The sequence below is a fragment of the Antechinus flavipes genome, chromosome 1 (assembly GCF_016432865.1).
Source record: "Antechinus flavipes isolate AdamAnt ecotype Samford, QLD, Australia chromosome 1, AdamAnt_v2, whole genome shotgun sequence".
Classification (NCBI taxonomy): Eukaryota; Metazoa; Chordata; class Mammalia; order Dasyuromorphia; family Dasyuridae; genus Antechinus; species Antechinus flavipes.
Genome location: NC_067398.1, coordinates 527,482,061 through 527,504,258, shown reverse-complemented (window position 1 = coordinate 527,504,258; position 22,198 = coordinate 527,482,061). Strand labels below are relative to the sequence as shown.

The 22,198-nt window shown below is 36.0% G+C and overlaps 1 protein-coding gene across 2 annotated transcripts; it reads left to right on the top strand.

Moving 5' to 3' along the window:
* The first annotated feature begins 12,263 nt into the window (after positions 1-12,263).
* CBLN2 (cerebellin 2 precursor) lies at positions 12,264-19,894 on the top strand. Of its 2 annotated transcripts, none has more exons than XM_051970536.1 (5): positions 12,264-12,767; positions 13,192-13,277; positions 14,522-15,206; positions 17,898-18,017; positions 18,313-19,894. In XM_051970536.1, the coding sequence occupies exons 3-5, from the start codon at positions 14,844-14,846 to the stop codon at positions 18,508-18,510; spliced, it is 681 nt and encodes a 226-aa protein (XP_051826496.1). In that variant the 5' UTR covers positions 12,264-12,767; positions 13,192-13,277; positions 14,522-14,843; the 3' UTR covers positions 18,511-19,894. The 2 variants fall into 2 exon arrangements, with proteins under 2 accessions (XP_051826496.1, XP_051826497.1); XM_051970537.1 differs by lacking the exon at positions 12,264-12,767 and adding an exon at positions 12,845-13,008.
* Positions 19,895-22,198: the final 2,304 nt, after the last annotated feature.

The window sequence follows — 22,198 nt, the reverse complement described above, 5'->3', positions numbered from 1 at the left end:
CCAAGGAGGAAAAGGTTTATCAACAGTGCTGTTACCAGGAGTCTAACCAACAAAATATTAACTCTTTGGATATAGGTAAAGAGATTATGAATAAGATTTTGAAAAAGAATATAAGCATTCAAAGGATCAAAAGTCAGACAGTTTATCACTCATAAGTATTCAACTCACCAATCCTAAAATCCCAGGAGTAAGAACAGGAAGTAGCTCAGATGTACTTACTGATAGTTTGGATTTCTGTGTCTCTGTCACTGTATGCTACTGTGATTTCTGGGAAGATTCACAGGGACTAAGAAGTCTGAACTGTAATCACTTCTCCTGCCTTATTTACCACGAGATCATTATGATTAGGAAACTTTGCTACCCTTGCTTAACTGGATAAATATGCTAAACTTCATGTGATTATGAATCAAAATCTACTGATTGTAATTAGTAGACTAATACTTTTTTTTTTCATTTTAATGTTGCCAGCTTGAACTGTGTACATAAAAACTATTACACTTCCCATCAATTTCCAGGAACATAAGCAGATGAATCAAAAGCCAAACATGGACTTACTTCTGTCATCCAGATCCTAGTTAGCCTAAGAATACACCACTTCTCAAACAATGACAACTCATGGCACAAAGAAAAATAACAAATGGGCCTCAAATCTCTACATATCCTTCTCAGTTCTATAATGATCATGGGAAAATGTCATGAGAAAGGTAGTGGTTACTAAGAACCATCCATTTTTAAAAAAATGACTTCACATTTTTTTTGTATTAATGAACCCATGATTATGGGTATTCGTGTTAATGATATATATTGATGCTATATCTGTGATTGCATATACTCTTTTTCCATGTATTTCACAAGGTTTAAAATATAAGCCTACTCATTGTGATGGGGACCTTCATTGCAATCTCCTGACATCACACAAATCCTTATTCTCATCATATAAATTCCTACTAAAGCTCCCACTACTGAGTTCAACAAAAACAAAAAATTTAACAACTCTATCTGAAAGGAAATAGTATACCATTAACTTGACTAGGCATTAAAAAGATGAGGTCTTTGTGCAGTGATCTAAGAATTGATACAATACTGGAATAACTGAACCAAGCAATTAATTTTTTCTCTTTATGAATAAAAACAGTGCATGAAGCCAAAGTTATGTAGGCAATTCAGAAGCCATAAAACTAGCCATATATATATATAGTAAGAGAGCTAGAATATATGGCATATTGTCAGGGGAACCACCTACTAGTGACTGCTGGGACCTAATTCTGACCAGCAGAATGGATTCTGTCATGTGAAAGGATGATAATGATACAAGGAGACTGAGAGGCAGTTGCATTCTTTTACTTCTAGCCTCTTACCTTTTTCTTCTTACTTCTGATTTATTTCATTTCTATACAGAATATATATTTTCTAAGCATAGAAAGGTTATTATTGGTTAAAGAAAAACATACTTTTTTTCCCCGACAAGCAACATCTGTGTCAGTAAAAATGACCTCCAGACTCTTATCCTGAATGCATTGTGGGTCAGAACAGTTCCTAAAGTCAGCCAGTTCTGCTCACAGAGTGAGATAATAATTACCAAAACATCTTTTAGTTTCTCTAATGTGCTGTGATTCACTCCTGTGGCAGGAAGATGTAGCCACTTTCTTAAAGGTGTAGTTCCCTTGAACCTTTTTTACAGGCTTTTCTGGGTTCCACACTTATGTGTGTTCCTCAATAGCATATGGTAATCATTGACTGATAATACTATAAAAAACATTGACCACTTCAACTAGTATCATAGATCAAGAAGACCTGGGTTCAGTCTTTACTTATGTCACATATAAGCAGGACAGCTAGATGGAACATTGGATAGAGCACCACTTTGAAGTCAGAAAGACCTGAATTCAAATCTGATCCCAGACATTCAACACTTATTAGCTATGTGACCCTAGACAAGTCACTTGAGCCCAATTACCTCACCAAAAAGCAACCCCAAACCCCCAAATATATAAGCTATGTTACCTCAGAAAAGACACAACTTTTCAATGTTATGAGAAACTCTAAACCTACCAGTTGTAAAGGAGGTTTCATTGTTTATTGCTTGATAGAGTTTTCTTACCTGGTGATCTCTATTTTAATGAAATTATAGGATCAGTTCCTATATTCCTATCCCTCAGTATGTAGTAATCCACTGTAATCAACTACTTATAGATAAGAAAGTTACTTTAGAATCAGCTATTTTTTTATAAAGTCATGTCAACAATTTGTGATAACACACATGAAAACCAGCACCCAAATTAGAAATTAATAAAGAGGGAGGAGCCAAAGATATGACATGACAGTTTCAATCTGATCTATTTACATAAGTTCTGAAAAATAAAGTCAGAGGTTGAAATGATCTGTCACCATTTCATATAGAAAATCTAAGCAATGTAAAACAATCACTCTAAAAAAGGAGGCTAAAAGACCCTAGAAACTTTAGCCAGCAAACACTTTTTTGCTTTGCCATTTGTAAGAACATGGTATTCAAAGGTAATACTGTTTTAGAGTACAGACTTAATTTGTAAAACATCATAGAGTAGGATGGTAGAAAATTATGAGTAGTAGTATCTGACAAAATAGTAAAGTATATACAGAGGAACAGGAATCTTCAGAAAGTTTAGAGTGAGATCTATCATTCCAATAATATTTAAAGATAAAAATGGAAGGGTGACATCAAAGAGACAAAAAAAATAGAGCAACTCTGTCAGCATTTGTAATAATTATTTTAAAAAGCAACATGAGTAGATAGAACAAACACATTGGAATTCTAACAAATTTAACTCCTCATAGAGGAAAACAGGAGGAACAACTAGATAAAACAAAGTACCTCTAAAAATCTGCATTATGATAACTTCTGTTTTGTTAGCACCAACATATTCATTTTCTTGTTTTTTTTAATAACTTTTTATTGATAGAACTCATGCCAGGATAATTTTTTACAGCATTATCCTTTGCATTCACTTCTGTTCCGATTTTTACCCTCCCTCCCTCCACCCCCTCCCCCAGATGGCAAGCAATCCTTTACACAACATATTCATTTTCAAAGTATTTCAAAGAAAGGATGCTACCAAATGAGTTGAGAGGGAGTCATGGAAATCATTGATTGTATTATTATAAAATAAAAAGTGGTTGAGAATTCCAACCAGGCAAAGCCCATCTCTCACATACAGAGAAGTTCAGTTAAGTTGAAAGCAGAAAAGTTTTATTAAAAGTAGGTACACAGGTCAGCCAGCAAACACCAGGAAAGGTGTCTAGGAGTGAGCAAGACTGCTCACTGCAGGCTCCTGATTGGATCTTTTTGGAAAATAGGCTTACTCTGCATCCTGTGAATCTGTTTAATAATGTAACTCATGAAAAGAGAAAATGTTGTTTCAAAATTATTTTCACATATCCCTCTTTTGTTCAAAATGGTCATAGGCCCCACTGCTGATCAAGCAGGCATAATCTGTTGAAACATAATTTTGTTCCCTGTGTGGTTTCCCCTTGCACAGATTCAACAGGTTATGAGGTTGCCAGCTTTTTATAGAGCTTAGAGTAGACTCCTGAGGAAGTATTGCATTCCTGCCCCTCCCTTAGCAATGAGGAAAGTAGAAAGGTGGGGGGAGGAGGGAAGAATAGGGAGCCATGATATCATTTGCAAAGTCCATAAAAATAGATATATTTATGAGAGGAAGTAAAATGATGAAAAATGATGCTTACAATAAAATCTGGAACAAAAGAAAACACTAAATGAAGTGCTTGGTGGTCATGGGTGTCACATACTCAGCCCAAGACCAGAGTCTTGGGGAAAAGTCTCCTTAAATGTCATCTGCTTGAAGGCCCATTTGAAAACCCTGAGATCACTATTAGACTCATTGTTCCACTAGAGAACTGGAACCTTCTTCAGATAAGAAAGATATATCCAGAAGTCTGCTCCCTCAAGTTTGGCTCCTGTGGGAGTATCCAGAAGGCGCTATCAGGGGCCTTAAGATTGAATAAAACCAACTAATTAAAAGGAAATAATACCTAATTAGGTAATCTGATTTCTAATCAAATGAAAGATTGGGGACTTTCAAAGTTGGGGTGAACAGGTGCAATTCTCTGAATTCAGAAAAGGAGGTATCCCACTCCCCATGTATCTGAAAACTTTCAAGGGAACAGGAAAACAGTGACTCATTGATCAGTATAGAGCCAAGTTTCAGATAAAGCATATGATTCACTTAAGACATATAATTGTGATAAAAATTCTTGCTTCAGTCATTGGATCTGAGTTTCTGGTCAACATAACCTCCCTAAATCCTTGATTAAGGGTCCCTAAAGAGCTGGACTGGAGGTTTCCTGACCTTTCAGCCCAAAGATAACAAACATGGTTTGAAAGGTCAACAAGAAAAATCTTTAAGTAGGGTGAGAGGACCTTGCAACTCTGTTGCTTTAGTATACTAGAATTTACAGTCATAATGGAGTGGGGACAGTCCTCACATTCCAAGGAAAAATAATGCTTACAGTCATGTCCCTACAAGGATCTCTGAAAATAACTTGAGACACTGCACCCTTCACCCTGGTAACAGAACCCTACTTTTAGCAAAGAGTTAAAACCCAAGTGACAGTCTAGGAAAATGAGCAGACAGCAGAAAAATTTCTGACCATAGAAAGTTTCTGTGGTGACAAAGAAGATCAAAACATTACACTCAAAAAAAGATAGCAGAATCAAATCTAAATTCAAAGTTTTAAAGAAAAATAAGAATTTGTCTCAGGCCATGGAAGAGTTCAAAAGGGATTTTTAAAATCAACTAAGAGAAAGAGAGGAAAAATTGGGAATAGAATTAAGAGCAGTACAAAAGGAAATACAAAAAGCTAATGAGGAAAAGAATGCCTTAAAAAGCAAAATTGGCCAAATGGGAAAGTAGATTCAAAAGTTACTGGGGAAAATCATCCTTGAAAATTAGAATTGAACTAATGGAACTTAAAGACTTTATTAGAAATTTTTAAAATAATAAAACAAAATCAAAAGAATGGAGTAAAAGGAAAACAATATGAAATATCTCATTGAGAAAACAATTGACCTGGAAAACAGATTCAAGGTAGAGAATTTAGAAATTGTTGGTCTAATCTGAAAGTCATGATCAGAAAAATAGCTTAGAATCATCTTCCAAGAAATTATCAAGAGAAACTCTCCTGATAGTTTAAAACCAGAGAGTGGGATAGAAATCAAAAGACTCCATTAATTATCTCCTGAAATAGATCTCAAAATGAAAACTGCCATAATTATTACAGCCAAATTTGAGAATTCCCAGGTTAAGGAGAAAATACTGCAAGGTTTCAGAAAGAAACAATTCAAGTATAGTGGAGCCATAGTCAGGAGTTGCATAAGACTTAGCAGTTTCTATATAAAAGAATGGGGAGGGGAGGGAAGCAGTAGGTGGCAGCTAAGTGGTGCAATAGATAGAGCACCAGCCCTGCAGTCAGGAGGACCTGAGCTCTAATTTGACCTCAGATGCTTAACACTTCTTAGCTGTGTGACCCTAAGCAAGTAATTTAAACCCAACTACCTCAAGGGGAAAAAAAAAATTGGAAGGCTTAGAATATGATATTCTAGAGAGCAATGAAACTAGGATTACAACCAAGAATCATCCAGCAAGAGTGAGTACAATTCTTTAAGGGAAAAAATAAATATTCAATGAAATAGAGGAATTTCAAGCATCCTTTATGAAAAGACCAGAGCTGAATGGAAAATTTAAGTTTCATATATGGGGTTTAGTAGATACATAAGAAGGTAACCAGGAATGGGATATCATACAGTATTTAATAAGATTTATCTGTTTACATTGCTCCATGGGGGAATGATACTTATAACTAAGAACTTTCTCATTATTATGGCAGTTAAAAGAATTATACTATTTATTTTTCATTTTTCTTGGTTTTGGGGGGTATGGAGGGTCTATATTTTCTTTCAAAACATGATTTTTGTGGAAATGCTTTGCAAAATTTGACATGTGGTTTCTTAAACATGAATGGAAGTGAAAAGAAAGGAAGAGAATTTGGAACTCAAAGGGTTTTTTTGATGTAAAAAAATGCTTGCATGTAACTTATAAAAATAAAAATATTACATAAATAAAAGTTCATGGGAGTCCAACTATAAAATGAATTTTGTTTTTTAAAATTATCTGACTATAATATAAAATGGGAAAATAATTGCATTTTCTGTAAAATTGTTGAAACTATTTTGCATGTAAACACAATATAACTTTTGAGAATTTATTATTAACACACATTCAAAGCCTAAATTTCCATGCTGGATACACTGGAAGGCAGTAGTACATACAAACACATGTGCACGCACATACACACATACACACACACACACACACACACATACACACACACATTTTTATTTATTATTGCATTCTATTAGGCAATTCTTATATTACATCTTTTTCTTATTACTTAATCTAATTCATCCTTTGGGAGTATATTACAGTTTGAATTCAGATTAAAGTAATGTGGTTTTTTGGTACTTTTTTGTACTGTGTCTTATATCTTATTAACTTAGAGATGTTCTAATATCAGTCTTATAATTTATAGACATTATTATACTCATGAAACTTCTACTACTCACCTGTTCCAATTATAGAAATTTTGCAAAAAGGGAACAGAGGGACATATAACAATATTAAAAATATCCCTGCAAGAACATGATATATCATAGAGGAAAAAAAAAAAAAACTTAATTCTGTTTGATTCCAAGCATGAGTCATATCTGACATCCAATTCTGTAGTCACAAAGTTTCAAAAGCAAAGCTTATGACTAACCAGGTAGTGAAATTTCCTATTTAGAAAGGAAATAATATAATGGAGAAATTGAGTCAAAAGAATCCCCTTTTAAGCAATAATAGTTGTTCCCCCAACATTTCACAGGCTCAGAAAGCTATTTATAGCAGTTCTGAGTCTGCGGCACATGGCATTTTTGTATTATTTTATATTATTTTCCTCTTTACAAATCAGGGTACTGAGGCAAATAGAGATAAGATATTATAGTTATTAATTTCAACAATTAAAATGTTACTCAAATTTCCCTGCACATTTTCAGCATTTTTTTCCTAACACTTTTATTTGAGAATAAATGGGGTTAACATTGTCAGAAGGTAAGAATTTCTGAGCTAATGGAGTCACAGGAAATCTTTGATCTAAATAGTCTTTCTTTCCTCTATGGTGAAGGAAGGATAATATCTTGGGTAAATTTAAATTACAAACTCCAAGCACCCAAGTTTCTCAACTCCACCTCAACCCTTATTCTGGGATTGCTTTAAAACTATTTGCCTTCTTTCATTATACTAAAAGAATAGGGCTGTCAGTCTTCAGGGGGGGAAACATCTAAGAGTTATTTACTTCTAAAACATTTTACAGAATTTTAATTCTTATTTTTCCTTAAAGCAAATTCTACAGAATATTATCCTAAAAGTTACTAAAATATTTCAGAGATAGGTGAGTTCCTGGAATTGCTTAAAGTCCCCTAAGTTCTACTTTTCAACTTTAAAAGGATTAATCTCCAAACCTCTGAAATCTGCCAAGATGTTTTTTGGCAGTTCTACAAACTTTGATATTTGTCTTTATTTATGTAATCACGACAAGGGCATGGCTCAAATTATGAGGGAAAAAAATGCCTTTCAGGGCTTTTTTTTTTTTTTTTTTTTTTTTTTTTTTTTTTAACAATACTTTTTGCAAAGCCAAAAATAGGAATTAGTCAGTCCTTGTTACTGGGAAAACTATCCCAGTATGTCTTTAGCTAGAGCTTTTAGCAGTTTTTCTCACTAGTTTCATTTTTCATTTTAGAAAATTTTCAAGATAACAAAACAAACACTACAAATAGCACTAGAAATACAACAAACACTACAAACAACACTAAACATGAGACAAAATGATGATTTTCCTACATTTTACAAAGGCATGAAAAGAGCCAAAAAGATAGAACAAACACATACTTGGAAGCCCTAGTTATTTTTTTTTTTTTTTCCTTCCAATTTGCAATAACAAAAAGAGCTGAATTACCAGTTAAATTTCTTGCAGATTTGTGTTGGATGTCACACAATTCAAATTAAAAGAATAAACCAGAGTATAGATCCCAGGCTTCTTCTTGATTTTCAAAGGGAACTGATATGTGGCTTTGACCTTAAGGATTTCCTTATTTCCTTCTTCTTTGCAGTGAGGGGATGAATCTTTTCAGAGGGGTGGGGGATGGGGGCAGATACATCTTTTTTGAGAGAGAATCTTGTTCTGATAAGAATGTGAGTCTCTGTTCTCCTGTTTTAATTGAACAATACAATTTTGGTTGTCTAAGAAAAGAGTCTGGACATTGCTTTGGAAAACATAAATTTGATTTTCTGCCTCTTTATTTTTGCTCCTTAATTAGATATTATTATCAGAGGCTAAATTACTTTTGATTTCTTATAAGAAACAACTGAAAGTATCCATGTTGCATGTTATTATGTCTTGTTTTCAGGATCCTATGAGCAACCCGTATATGGGGGAAGGATATATATCTGCAATTACAACTGAAGCTTCTGAACCCCATTTATACAAATCATTCACAATGACATCATTAATTAAAATTTACTAAACTAAACTTAAATTTATTTAACAAAAAAATGCAAAAGTGAGAATAATTAAAATGTAACATCTACCAAATACAAGACCAAATAGGAATAATGATAATAATAATAATAAAAAAACTAATAGTAAAGTCATTAATTTTAGTCTCATTTTTTCATCAACACACAAGTGCCAGTGTAGGGGATAGTGGGAATAAATTTATAGAAGCTAAAAGAGAGGCACATGAGTAGGGAAATTCTTGTATCCAGAGCTACAAATTATCCTGTATTTCAGTTTTAGAGGTTTTTTTTTTTGTTGTTGTTTTTTTTTTTTTTTTTTAAGGGAATAGTTTGAGGCACACATCCCCTATTGGATGACACTGTCTCTTTTCTGAACTTCTTCACTTCTTAATTGTAGATTAGGGGCTAGCTCTCTGGAGGGCTTCAGGGTCAGCCAGCATCAGGATAAATCAAAGTTCTTGGTCTTTAGAGGGAAAAGTAAAAGAAGCAGCCAAGCAGAATCCTGGATTCGGGAGTACAGAGTCACCAACTTCTCTCCTCCTTGTCCTGCCGCCAAGTGACTCTGGCCTCTGACCCTCCGCCCTCCAGTCCTTGCCTATGATTATCTTAACACCAAACTTTTAGCAAGCACTAACAGTGAGAAGAGCCATTTATCCAAACATATGTGAATAGAGTCATTATCTCACATTGAATAGGTAATTATCCTTAAGTGCTCAGTTGTCTCATTCAAGCATACCTTTCTGGTACTTCAGCCTTCTATAATTAATGTAAAGATGTCTTTGCTGCTCAGATTTTTCTCCTAGACAAAATCGTCTCTGATACTCTCCCTCTTGTGCTCAATGAAGCTTCTACAATGAAGTTTCTTCAAATTTTTGAATAGTGGTTAAGCTCTTTTTTGCAGTTTTTTAAAATCTAGGAACAACTTTTTTCCCAAGTCTGCTCAGTGGGCTAGAAGCTAAGTCAACATGATACTTTCAATAATAAGCAAGGTCCCTTTAATACTAAAATCAGTCAAGTTATGCAGGTTTTGCTTTTAAAAATCTCTCAGTATGTAAATAGAAGTAGGGAGCTAGTCTGCTTTTTCAGTTGCAGAAACAGATTCACCTCAAATTGCAGATCTTCCCTCTGATTTTGTCAATTCATTTCATCATCATCATCATCATGATCATCAACAAGTATTTCTGTCAGTAGTGCACAATCTTCTAATAGCTCTTCAGATCCTTGGCATCTCAGCTCTATAGACTTCTAATTTCTTTTTTTGTCCTATAGCTCCTGATTTGTTAATTTCTTTGTGTAGTTATATTCACTCCCCTCTGACACCTGATTTCTTTGAAAAATGATCACTTATCTAAGTTTTTGGTTTTTATTTCCTATTTTCTTTTGCAAATTCGATCAGAACTTTTTGTGAGTAGTTTACAAAGCAAAAGATATGCTTCTATCTGGTTCTACACATGAATGTTCCAATTGCTTCCTTTTAAAATTTAATGACCATCTCTTTTCAATTGTTGACTATGTTTAGGTTTCCAGCTTGCAACTTTGGGTGCTATCTTGAGCTTCTTTTCTTTTCTAAAGCATTTTATGGCGGGCTTCTTATTCTCCTCCTTTTCCTCCTCCTCTCTTCTTACCCTTTTTCTTCCTCTTGCTTCTCCTCTTTCTCCTCTACTCTATTTATTGAAAATCTTCCTGGTCATACTTGTTATTTTCATTAAGATAGAATATTTAATTACTATGAATTTTGGAGTCCTCATGGCTGGAAGCAGCCTGCGAATTCTGTTAATTGCCATTTGTTTTCTGTGTTCAGAAATTCTGGGCAGTATACTGAAGTTATTTCTTGTAGCAAGATATTCAACATTTTTTCAAGCGATCATCAAGGAAAACTGCACTCATATTTTAGAAGCAGAGGGTAGGGGCAGCAAGGTGGCACAGTGGATAGAGCACCAGCAATGAAGTCAGGATGACCTGAGTTCAAATTTGGCTCAGTCACTTAACTCTTTCTGGCTGTGTGACCCTGGGCAAGTCTCAGCAAAAAAAGAAGAAAAAGGAGGAGGAGAAGGAGGAGGAGGAGGAGAAGAAGAAAATTGTAGAGCATTTGAATGGCAGATTAAATTTGTATTCATGAATACCTAGATTCATCTAAAGTCTTTGAAGTATATACATACATACACACACACACACACACACACACATATATATATATATATATATATATATGCACACACACACACACACACACACACACATGCACGCACACACAGAAACAGAAAGACACACAGAAAGAGATCAAGAGAGATAGCAGAAAGGGATAAGGAGAGAGAGAGAGAGAGAGAGAGAGAGAGAGAGAGAGAGAGAGAGAGAGAGAGAGAGATTGCTTATAGATTGGTTACTAATCTGATTTGCATCAGTGAATTAGTCTTTCTGTAAGGGAAGTTCCCCATCATGATGAAACCAAATTCAGTTTTTCCCACTATGAAAGCAAAAAAAAATATGGGATGGAGTCCCATATCAAGAAAATTACAAACCCTTGAAGTAAAGTAAACAATATTGAATTTGTATATTTAACCTCTGGTGAATTTGATATTTTGAAATACTGGTGAAATGTTCAACATTACATGCTTTTTGGTAAGTTACACTCTCACCTGTAATTTTATATTTTCCCTTCCTAACTTTTATAATAATCATTCTATTTCAGCTTACTATAAAACAGGTACAGCAGTCTCCAACTGCCAACAGCCCTTATTATGGGTTCATCCCAGTGGAACTGATTTGAAGTGAATATATTCTAAAGGGCTTCTGAATGGGAATAGCACTGAAAAGCACAGAGGGTGGACCTGATATACATCTTATGTAACTTCAACTATTGTAGAGGGCTTCAGGAAGAGCTAGTAATTCACTAAGTAGTAATTCACTAATTGTGTAATCTGAGTATGACAGCAAATCAGAGAAGGCTATTCATCTTCTGACTAAAGAAAGATCTTAAAATTTCCTACCTAAACACCTATATATAAAGAGTGGGATGGTCCAAAGCATTACCTGGAACTACTGGGAGAATGATTGCTCACATGTGAAATCAAAAAACAAGCACGGAGATTCCACCCATATGAATGTGACATGACTGCATATTTAGGGAAAGTAGATTAATTTCTGAAAGATGTCTCATCAATGTAAAAAAAAATATAAGCCAACCAAGTTTCTTTTAAATGAACTTCTAAAAATTGACAATTTAGAAGAATTCCTGTTTAAATCTCTTTTTTTTAGTCCACTTTGAATTGGCACAATGCCAGCCCTCTGAACTGTATAAACGTTTTTTAGACAACTGATGATTTTGATTGTAATATAGATATCATCTTGTAAACATTAGCCTTGAAAAAATGTAAGGAAATTCCAAAAAATATAAATCCAAGTCAGATGTGTGTGTAGAGCAGGGAATTGGTGAGGGGGGAATAACTAAGGATGCAGATTATTTTTGTCTTTCTGACAAATGCCCAAACAACTTTTCCTCGTTAAATAATCCAACCATCAAATACTATCTGTATTTCCCCTTTCTATTGCATACTTTTTCTCTCCACCATTAGAGCTCACTTGCTTAGATGATGGAATCCAGGATACATTACAGAACCCCTAGGTGGCGCCCCACATCCATGGTTAGAGTGTGGCTTTGCGTCTCAACATGCAACCGCAGATGTATGATGTGAGTCCCCAGGTTGAGAGAGCTCCGAACAGGCTTTTTAATAAATAAGTGGAGACTGCTAGCGCGCGCAATGAGTCCGGAGGTTCGGAGCAGCAGACACATGAACCCAGGTGGGATAAGCCTCTTCCAACCTTGCCAAGATCTAACATTTTCCAGACTCGGGATTCCCAAACATTTTGCTTAAGCCAGGAAAATCCTGTGTCTTTTTCTTCTATGCTCCCTCTTCCTCTCAATTATTACTCCGTTGACTCCTCTCCTTTCCACTTTTTTTTTTTTTTTTTTTTTTTTTAAGAAAGACAATATCTTTATTATGAAAGTTGTTCTACGATTCGGGTTAAAACTTGGAGGGGATTTGAAAACGAAAAGAAGAAATCGAAAAGGAATGAGAGAACTGAATCTACTTGTGCCTTTATTAGGGACGACTTTAAAAATAGAGCACCTTCTGGGAGGATTTTGATCCAAGTATTTGGGTGAGAGTCGGAACCTGGGGGTGCCGGGAGGGGCTGGGCTTGGAGGTGGGAGGCGGAGGCGGTGGCTACCAACAGAGTCGATGCTGATGCTGCTACTGCAGGGCGTTTGCCAGCTGTTCTCAATGCAGTCAGGAAACTGGAAGGACTGGCCCCTGGAGAAAACTGAAGAGGGGGCTCCGGAGGAAATGTGCTACCTGAGCATGTTGCAGGGAGCCCAGGGCCACTTGGATAAGGACCAGAGGTCGGCTTTATAAAAAGTAGCCCCCTTGTATAATGTATAGCGTGTGTTCGTGTGTACAGTATGTTTGAGGCCGTGAGGATGAGTGCATATGTGTATAATATGGGAAGGGAGGGAGAGAAAGATAGGTTATTGACAATGGGCGGGAGAGAATGAGATGACTCTGGTTTTCTCTTCTTCTGCCAGCACCATCTCGGCTCATTTTCTCTAAGCAATACAAGTTTACGGACAGCCACCTAGCCAGCAGTTTTCTCCTAACATGGATTTACCAGGTAACAATACACCAAGATCCACCCCTCGGAACCCTTTCTCCCCTTTCTCTTTTCTGGATCATTTTGCCTATTTCGTGAATTTATTTATTTATATAATGAGAACCTCCACGGGAAAACACTCCCAGTGTTTAGAGCCTGGGAGAATAATTGAGATCAGTTTTATGGGAACTCAAGTTAAAGGGTAACAATTGAGAAGCAACTTTGGTTTCTTAGAAAGAATACTCGAAGAGTTGTTGGGCGGACGTTTCGGAGAGGAGTAATTTACCGCTTTTCATTTCTTAATAGTATATTAAAACGAACTATCTATGTTAAATATGGATCCACATACAAACCCAGAAGCTAAAGTGAGTCATGAGAAAGGTTAAAAGTGCAAATTGAAGCATACGTTATTTGTAACGGGGGAGGGATTTTCCTGAATTCCAGAGAGGGTTAGGAGCAAGAAAGAGGGAGCTTGAAGGTTTGAAACACAAGCTCAGAAAAGCTTGGAAACCGAGGTCAGTGGCTGTGGACCACCTGCGCTTTTTTGTGGGAGAGGTGGGGTGAAAAAACACTTATCTTGAAAGTGGATTGCTAACGATAACGAAGACATTCTTAGATTACTTTTTAAATTTTAATGGGAGTGCTACGAGGTGAGAGTCTTTGAATTTGGTGGTCCCCCCCCTTTTTTTTTTCTTGTTCATTATATTCATTCTAAGGAGTACCTGAGACCTATCTATACTTTGGAGAGAAAGCGGAAAAGATTTGCTAAAAGTCCACTAACGGTTATTTGTTTTTGATTTTTAAACAAAAAAGAGCATACGTGTAACAAAAGGAAAAGGAAAGGGGTCTTTTGATGTCAGTTTCAAGATGAAATTGTACTCAAATATAGATCTCAAAAAATTTAGGGGGTATTTTAACCTTCCTTTTGAGACTCACTCTTCTTCCTGGAGAATGGAGATGTATCGAATCTAAAGAGAAGAGGCTATCCTTGTAGCTTAGCTTTAACTAGCCAAAGTGACAGAAAGATAAAGGGGAGGGGGATTCTGAACACATTTTCGTTTCCACTGTGTAGTAGTGTTACATTTTCCATTGTGTCTGGACTTTTCTCAGAGTCCCTGACTACATAAAGATAGACAATGTATGGAAACGAAAGATGTATGTCCTGGGAGGGAATACTCGGGAAGGCCCCCTCACCTGTTTTCCCTCTCTTTTTCATCTCTTGTTATTTATATCTATACTTTTTGTACCTTCTTTGTCGTTGACAGGTTGGATTCTGAGTACTTTCTGAGGATTCTCCTTTGCCTAGACCGTCGGAAAAGAGGGGAGGAGGAGAGAAAAGAAGCTCACCCCCTCCCCTCCTTTCCCCTCCCCCCAATCTGTTCCTCAGCTGTCCCCACCCCAGCCTTGGTCCAAGCTTCTCAGAAAAAGAAAGGGCAAGAGAAATCTCGACGAGGGCAGCTTAGCCCCCCCTCCCCCTTCCCACCCCTCCCCACCTTCCCCTACCCCACCTTCTCCTCCTCCTCCATTTCTTCCATATCCCCTCCCTTCCCCTATCCCCTCCTTCCTTCCCCCAATCTTGGAGCCCCAATGCCGGCGCCTGGCAGGGGCTGCTGCTGGACGCTCCTGACTATGCCGACGCTGAGGCGGCGGGGGGCGCTGCGGGAGCCAGCGGGCTGCTGCTACTGCCTGGTGGCGGCGCTGGCCCTGCTACTGCTGCTGCTGCCTGCTGGCTGCCCGGTGCGAGCACAGAACGACACGGAGCCCATAGTCCTGGAGGGCAAGTGCCTGGTGGTGTGCGACTCCAGCCCGTCCGCGGACGGCGCAGTCACCTCCTCCCTGGGGATCTCTGTGCGCTCCGGCAGCGCCAAGGTGGCTTTCTCCGCTATTCGAAGCACCAACCATGAACCATCCGAAATGAGCAACCGCACCATGACCATCTATTTCGACCAGGTTAGCTCAGACAGACAGTCCGCTTGTTATTCTTGGAGGATAAGGATTTGGGGTGGGGCCGAGGAGAAAGAAGGTCGAGAGAGAGTTTTCCTTGCCCTGATGCTTTGTCCATCATTTTGGTACTTTGGACTCTTCTCTCCCTTTTTTTCTCCTCTCCTCCTCTCTTCCTCTTTTCCTCTCCTTCTCTTCTCCTCTCCATCTCTCTCTCTCTCCTCGATAACTCCTCTGGTTCCGCACTGTACCTTTATATACCCAACCCCCATTATCACTATTGGCGAATTTAAAATCTAATAGGGAAACGAAGATAACTGTAAAAATTATTAAGTTCAGTTCCCTTAAGAAGCCGTTTTATCAAAAACCTTATGAGAGGGTCATGGTTGTAGTACTGGGATGCTTTTTGCTTTTGTATTCTATGAGGTACCTAAGAAAAGATTTTTATTACGAAATTATCCCGCTTTGAAAAACTATCAACTTAGCCTTCGGTTAAGTTCCCCTCAAACTACTCACTCTCCTTCAGAAAAAGTTTAATCATAATTTTATCGCTGAGTATCTTTTATTGTTGGATTTTAGGAGTAACAATGGATAAGAGAGAGGAAAGGTGGATCGGGGTTTCCATGAATTTTATCCTTAAGTTTCTGATTTCTGAAAAGAAAGTACAATTTAAGATGGTTTTAAGCAATTTGCTGATACAATTCAAAACACTAGGATCCAAAGATAATATCCAGTCTACATAATCATTACTGCAGAATTCATGCCGTTTCCCGCTTTCCTCCTTGATTTCTATTCAAATGATTTGCCCGATGAAAGGGAACTTTTATTACTAAATTAAAACAAAAACAAAAACTAACAACAACAAAAAAAGAACAACTTTGTTTCGTCTTTGCTTCAAACCATTGTGAAATTGCGGTTTGTTACCCACAGCCGAGGCTCAAAGGTTATACCCTCACTTTTCCAAACGTTTTTTAAACTACTGTTACACAAAGAATTGGACTTAATCAAGACTTGCCCGCAGGATCTTTAGAACCCAAGGACATTCCCACTTCCTCTTCTCTCTCTCTCTCTCTCTCTCTCTCTCTCTCTCTCTCTCTCTCTCTCTCTCTCTTTCTTTCTCTCTCTCCCTCCCCCCTTTCTCCTTTGCTCCCCCCTCACCTTTCTTTCTGTCTTTCCTTTTTTCCTTCCTTCTTTCTCTTTCTCTCTTTCTTCTTCATTTAATGCCATATTCTTGAAGGACATTTGTTTCTTTTATCAGCCTTTCACAAAGATAAATCAATATATATTCTTGAGGCTGGATAATGAAGACACTGGAATATACGAGTTTGTTTTTGTTTTGAAATCCTCATCTTGACCACATTGCCTCTACCCCTATCCTCATACTTTAGACCTATCCATCAGCTTCCACAAGTCAAATTAAATATATTTTGATTAATTTCTTGAAATATAAAGTGAAACAAAATTAGATATATAGGCACATTGGGGTTAAGATCCTGAGTTTTCTATTTTTTTTTTCCTTCCTTCTCTAGAAAGTATCCTTTTCAGGGAGGTTTGAGAATAGCTGTCCTCTGAAAAGCTCTTAACAATAAAACCCCTGAATGTTTGTGTTGGAGCTGGTTCAGCAGCTGGCTAGGAAGTGAAGTGGCTTTGAGTGAGCAGAAGGTGGATGAAGTCTGATTCAGAGACTTGGATAAGTCATTGACACAAATGGTATTGGCTGCATTTCCCTTCATTTGAGATTTGCTTTTTCTGTCAAAAGGGAAGAATCTCTTCTAAACTGAATGAAATTGGTCAAAAAAGGGGAGAAATTCCTCTTTGATGATATTCTATCTGAAAGATGTTTGTTTTTTTTTAATTGTAAGATTTAAATAATTTGTTTTTCAGTGAAAATGCAAAAGTTACTTTATTCTAAATATTTTATTTAAATGTGTATAAAGGCTTAAGGCTAATAATCAAACATCAATTTCTATAGAAGCATCCTTTTTGAATTAGATTCCAAATATTGGAAACAAATTGGGAACCTTAAAACCTTAAAAAGAATTTTAAGCTTTCTCAAAGAAAGTAATTGGTGTGAATTCATTGGAGCTTGAATGGTACTGTTGCTCTGGAACATATTGCTGTTATCATTAATATCATAATTCTTTGGTGCTGCAGTATTCCCCTACCCTGGCGAGTATCTTGGTAGGAGGAGAATTTCTCTTGCTGGGGGAAAAAATAATTCATCTCACTTATTTAAGTCTCCCTAAGTCTGAGCAATGCTCTAAATTCTCTCCTTTGCACCATTCTTCCCATTCTTTAAGAAGCTCCATATTGTTAAAGAATGTCTTTGAAGTGCAATCCACTTGCAATAGTAGATAAGACCTGAAGCCTGTTCCTAAAAAGCATTTCTTTCTACCTTTATTCTCTGATTCTGAATCCATTTTCCAGGAGGTATGGTCTAGTTCTTTTTGATCACTGTCATGTATTGCTCTATTAGCATCACATAAATACTATCAATAAATGGCTTTATCTCCACATCCTTGAAATCAACTTATTAGGAAAGAAAACTTTTTAAACACCTTTACCATTTCCTTTTTGGACTGACCATAGAAGGATGATTTGTGGTTGCCTGCTATTCTATAGCTAATGGAAGAGTGGGTGGGAACTTGGTGTGGGTGGGGCCTGATTTGCTTTGGTGCTTTGTTCTTTTCTCCTCTCCAGGTATTAGTAAATATTGGCAACCATTTCGATCTTGCTTCCAGCATATTTGTAGCACCAAGGAAAGGGATTTATAGTTTCAGTTTCCATGTGGTCAAAGTCTATAACAGACAAACTATCCAGGTGGGTGGCATTTGATCATTCTCTTGTCCTTTTCTTTTTGAGAAGTTTTTTTTTGTTTGTTTGTTTTTTTTGTTTGTTTGTTTTGTTTTCCTTTTTCTACTCACTCTCCCTCTTCCCTCTTTCCCCCAACTTTGGAAAGGAAATCTGTGAGTGTCACCTTCCTTCCAATGTGTCCTTGAAGAGAATGAAGCTAATTGGGCAGGTGGGCTGGGAAAGACAAAAACGAATAGGATAATATAGAGCCTACCCTCATGTATTAGACAGACAACTCAGCTCTGTCACTTTGCTTTTTTAGGTAAGTTTAATGCAAAACGGCTACCCAGTGATTTCAGCATTTGCAGGAGATCAGGATGTTACCAGAGAAGCTGCTAGCAATGGTGTGTTGCTGCACATGGAAAGAGAAGACAAAGTACACCTCAAATTGGAAAGGGGTAACCTCATGGGTGGATGGAAATATTCGACCTTTTCTGGCTTCTTGGTCTTTCCTCTCTAAATGCAGGCACCTTAGGGTGGAGCCCAAGGTGTGGTCTGGACCCAAAAATTCATCACTTACTATCCTGAACTTGCCAGAACATGAAACTTGTTATCAACCATCCAGTCAGATTATGGCAGTAGAAGAATGATCTCCTCCAAAAATTTCAATATTTACTTTGAATATTGACAATTCCTCTGGAAACTGCTTCTCTCATTAGTTTTAGAAGACAGTGGTTTTAGGAGAAATGAAATTATTGGCCTGGAAAATTTGTACCTGTGATTGTAATTTCAGATTTTATTGTTGGGTTCATTGAGCCTTTTTTCTGTTTTTTCACTTTGTTGTTATCCTGATGAGACAAGTAACTCAGACCTCAAGATTTGCTGAAGGACTCACAAAAAGGGGCAGAAGATACTACTACCTGGGGAAGGGTTCTTGCAATGCATTCTTTTTGTGTTTGTATAGCCTTAAAAAAAAAGAATGGCTTATGTCTAAGTCCTGCATTTTTTTTTTTTTTTCTGGTTGGGTGGGAGGGATGGGAGTAGGATGGGATATTATGGACGTTACTGTGTCAAGAAGTGCTTTATCCAGAGAAGCAAATTTTGCACGATTGGAATAACCAATTTTGTTTTGTGTTGTTCGTATTTTTACTCAATATTTTTGTCTATTTCCTGTTTTTCTTAATTTATTTTATTTTGGTGCTGAAAAATATGTAAGCTAGATTGATCAATAAGACAAAAAAGCATATATTGTAAATCAGAGTAATGAGATGGACAATTCTGTCTGTTTTTTCAAAATGATCTTCACAGATGCATTTAAGAACAAAGGTCCTGGACCTTTGATTTACAATCTGGAATCATTCAGGGACTTGAAGTTTCTGATTTGGTCTGATTTTTCTAGAAGCAAAAAGCTGTGATGATGTGATTTGACATGTCCTAAATTACATCATTTCTTTGCATTACCAAGTGAATCCTTGGTCTCCTCAGCAATTCATTTTAATGATTTTGATTCACCTGTGGTTGTACACATACAGAAGCACCACGTTAAAGTCAAGAGAACCAGTTTCTTCTCTTCTTCAATCTAGATAAAATGAATCTGATCTGCCATATCAGGGTGCATTTTGATAATGGACTGAATATCCAATTGGTCCCAGGCTTTATCTAAAAAGGCAATGTGAGCAAGAACAATTTTGATTTTATTCTCACCTCAGCTTTGCCCCTATTTATATGAGAGGCCATATGGAACTGGATGAATGCAGTCTCTTATATTTGAGGGAAGAGTCGTTGATCTCAAACCTGTTAAAAATTGAAACCTCAGGCTGAATGCCAATTTGTCCACTGTACAACATTGTAACCAAAATGTTGAAGATACTTTAAGATTCAAAATAAATCGATTTGATGTCTGACTTGCTTCTCCCCCTTCTCCTACTACATCTGTGTAAGGTTCAAGGATGAAGGACTTTGGAAGTGTTTTGGGAATTTGGAGGAGCTGTTCCATGTTATGCCCAGCAAATTGTTTGATGACTTCATGTGGCCATTTTATATATGTATGTGTGTAAATAGATATACATACACACATTCATACATGCATATATATGTATATATGTATGTACATATGTGTATATATGTACATATATAATCTGCTTAGATCTACTGCTGGATCTGGATATATATACATTTGAAAGCATACGTATATGCATAAATATATTCATGTTTCATATGAATAAGAAAAAACTGTCAGTGTAAAGATGTTTTGATGGATGGACAATGTACTTTCCTAATAAATTTAACTTAGAGTTGAGAATAAATTTTAAAAAGAAAGTGAATTTGAACACAGAATCAGGTGGTTTCCAATGGTAATGGAATGGTCATGGGCTCAATCTAAAATAGTAGAGAGGGGAGGACAAATATTTCCCAGTGAATCTAATACTGCATCTAGTACTTCTTTGTGAATGCCCCTGGGATTTCTGTGAGGAAATACTTGGATTTGGAATTGAACTAGAATTGAAATGACTGCTACCCAGTGGATAGATTTTGATCCACTAAAAATAGCAACCGAAACGCATCAGAGAAATAATTTTCATGGATATTTTGATCTTCCTTTACAGTATACTTAATTTTTAGATGATCTAAATTAACAAATGAAACAGCATTATATAATGAATATAGAAAATGTAAGTAGGCACAAGAAAGTTGATTTCTATTTCCTATTTCACAACCATTTATATATTCTTCCTTTTTTGTCTGCATTGCTTGAGGTCAGTCTCAGCAAAAGACAATGTAAAATAATAGAGTCCAAAACGCACTATTTCATTACATTTTGAAGTGTATTTGCTTCAACTAATATTTGTAGCATATTCACACTAAATATTTGTCTGTTTTTATTGGCCAATTAAAAACATTAAATTACTTATCAAAAGATAGAATAATTATTAATATTTTTTATTAATCTTGAATTAGAAAACATTCAGATTCCTGAATTATTGATCTTCCTCATCTGAAACTCTTTTACTTAAGATGGAATCCAGAAACAAGATTAGGAAGAAGCTATGGAAAAAAAAGTATCTGACAGCCATTGTGACTCCCTGACAAGAAATTTTGTTTCATCATTTCTATTTGGTTGGGAAATGTGATCTTTTTTTTGATGAAATTTCTATATGTAAACTACAAAAAATCTCAAGTAGTATTTTGTGGCAAGACAACATCTGGAAATGTGTGCTGTAAAAAATAATATATATATGATAATGCACATTTCTAAATAACAGAACAGTCATTAGTTTCCATCATTTACATTCTTTTGGTAGAATAAAATGTTTTTTTTTTTTAATTGTGGAAAAGGTATAATAATATGTCCCTCATAAATTTCAAAATTGATTATATGTATAAAAAGATCATTGAATATCAAAGCATGTTACATCAGAGGGAGCCACTACATATCATTTTATCACATATTTTTGTGTTTGTTTAGCACTCACACTACCAAAAAAAAAGCCTTCCCTTCAGTGAATAAAACCAAAAGCAAAAGATGACATATGATTTAGTGGGTTAACTTTTATGCATCACAAAATATCAAATTTCATTTTGTTCTAAGTTATATTTGACACATATTAATCCTATTGTTTAAGGATAGGAAACAAAGTCCTCATTTCTACCAATAATAAGGAAATTTTTTTCTATCTAAAAATATGTTATTGATTCAGTTTAAGACCTACCTAAAACTCTTTATTGTCTTTCTAAGTATTAATGTTATTATTCTGAAGGCAAACATTTCTGATCTGTGTAATTGTAGCTACTCAACACAATCTTATCTTTTTAATGGTTGACCAGACAGAAACTGGTCTTGATTATGCTCTAATGTGGACAGGAAAACAAGCAGCCACTTAAAATTGACATAATATATTTACTTTTTTGGGTGAAAAATGCTTTAGGTAATGCTCATTTTTCAGAACATTTAAAATATGTACACATACACATATGCATATATGTGTATATATAAATATATTATTGAAAATATATACAAAACAAAACATAAACTATTTGTTCAAACCTTAACCTAGTTTGTCCCCCAATTTGTATTATATGTCATAAATGAATTCACAAAGGTTTTAATAACTAGAAGCAAAAAAGTATATTCTAGTTTGTCAAATAAATCTGTTAATGAAATAATACTAAACTCTTTAAAAATGCAAAAAGAAAACAAATATTAATTA